Source organism: Pygoscelis adeliae, unplaced genomic scaffold (assembly GCF_000699105.1).
Source record: "Pygoscelis adeliae isolate BGI_AS28 unplaced genomic scaffold, ASM69910v1 Scaffold253, whole genome shotgun sequence".
Lineage (NCBI taxonomy): Eukaryota > Metazoa > Chordata > Aves > Sphenisciformes > Spheniscidae > Pygoscelis > Pygoscelis adeliae.
This window is the reverse complement of record NW_008824412.1, coordinates 55,652-56,315: the sequence shown is the minus strand read 5'-3', so window position 1 is coordinate 56,315 and position 664 is coordinate 55,652. Positions and strand designations below refer to the sequence as shown.

General features: G+C 67.8%; 1 protein-coding gene across 1 annotated transcript in view; it reads right to left on the bottom strand.

Moving 5' to 3' along the window:
* Positions 1–664, bottom strand: part of IGSF9B (immunoglobulin superfamily, member 9B) — a gene marked incomplete at its 5' end in the record, with an annotated part of 37,169 nt that overhangs the window by 12,492 nt on the left and 24,013 nt on the right. Inside the window, one exon of the mRNA XM_009320746.1 lies at positions 8–664. Within this exon, the coding sequence (XP_009319021.1) occupies positions 8–664 (657 nt within the window). The remainder of the gene's footprint in view (positions 1–7) is intronic.

The following is a 664-nucleotide window of genomic DNA, read 5'->3' as shown; positions in this document are numbered from 1 at the left end:
GTTGAGCCAGTGGCCAGGGAGGTGAAGGCGGTGGTAGGTCGGTAGCTGGGGCTGCCTCCCTGGCTGCTCGGCGCAGGCGATCCTGTCGACGGCGTGGACTTGCGGGAGAAGCTGACCGCTGCGGGGGGCTGCAGGGTGATCTCCGACACCTCCGCCTGCTGGATGAGGCCCGGCCGGGGCCGGGCACGGGCGGTCAGCTCCGGGGAGCTGTTGCGGGAGCTGAGGGGGCTTTGGGTCAGAGGAGAAAGCCTCGAAGGTTGTAGCACCACCTGATGTAAACTGGGCTCAGCCCTCCTGACCTGCCGAGGGCTGGGCCGAGGTCGGGGTTGGGGCTCGTACCACCTGGTGTCCAGGCTGAATGTGCTTGTGCCGCTGGGGCCGACGGGCTCGGACGGTTCGTGGTAAGGCAACACGGGTATGCCCATACCTTGGCTGGTATGTCTTAGCTGCCCTTGACATCCCATGGGTTGCATAGGTTTGTCCTGCCACTTGGTGGTGGTGGGCACAGAGGGTTGGCCACTGCCGGGTGACTTGCCGGTCCAGCTCTTTGGTGCCTCCAGGGGCAGGATGCCCGGGTAGGACGCGGGGACCACCTGCAGGGAGGAGGGGGGTGGCCCCCGAGGAAGGCAGCCGGTGGGCTGGGCGCCCTCGGCCGCCTCGCAGT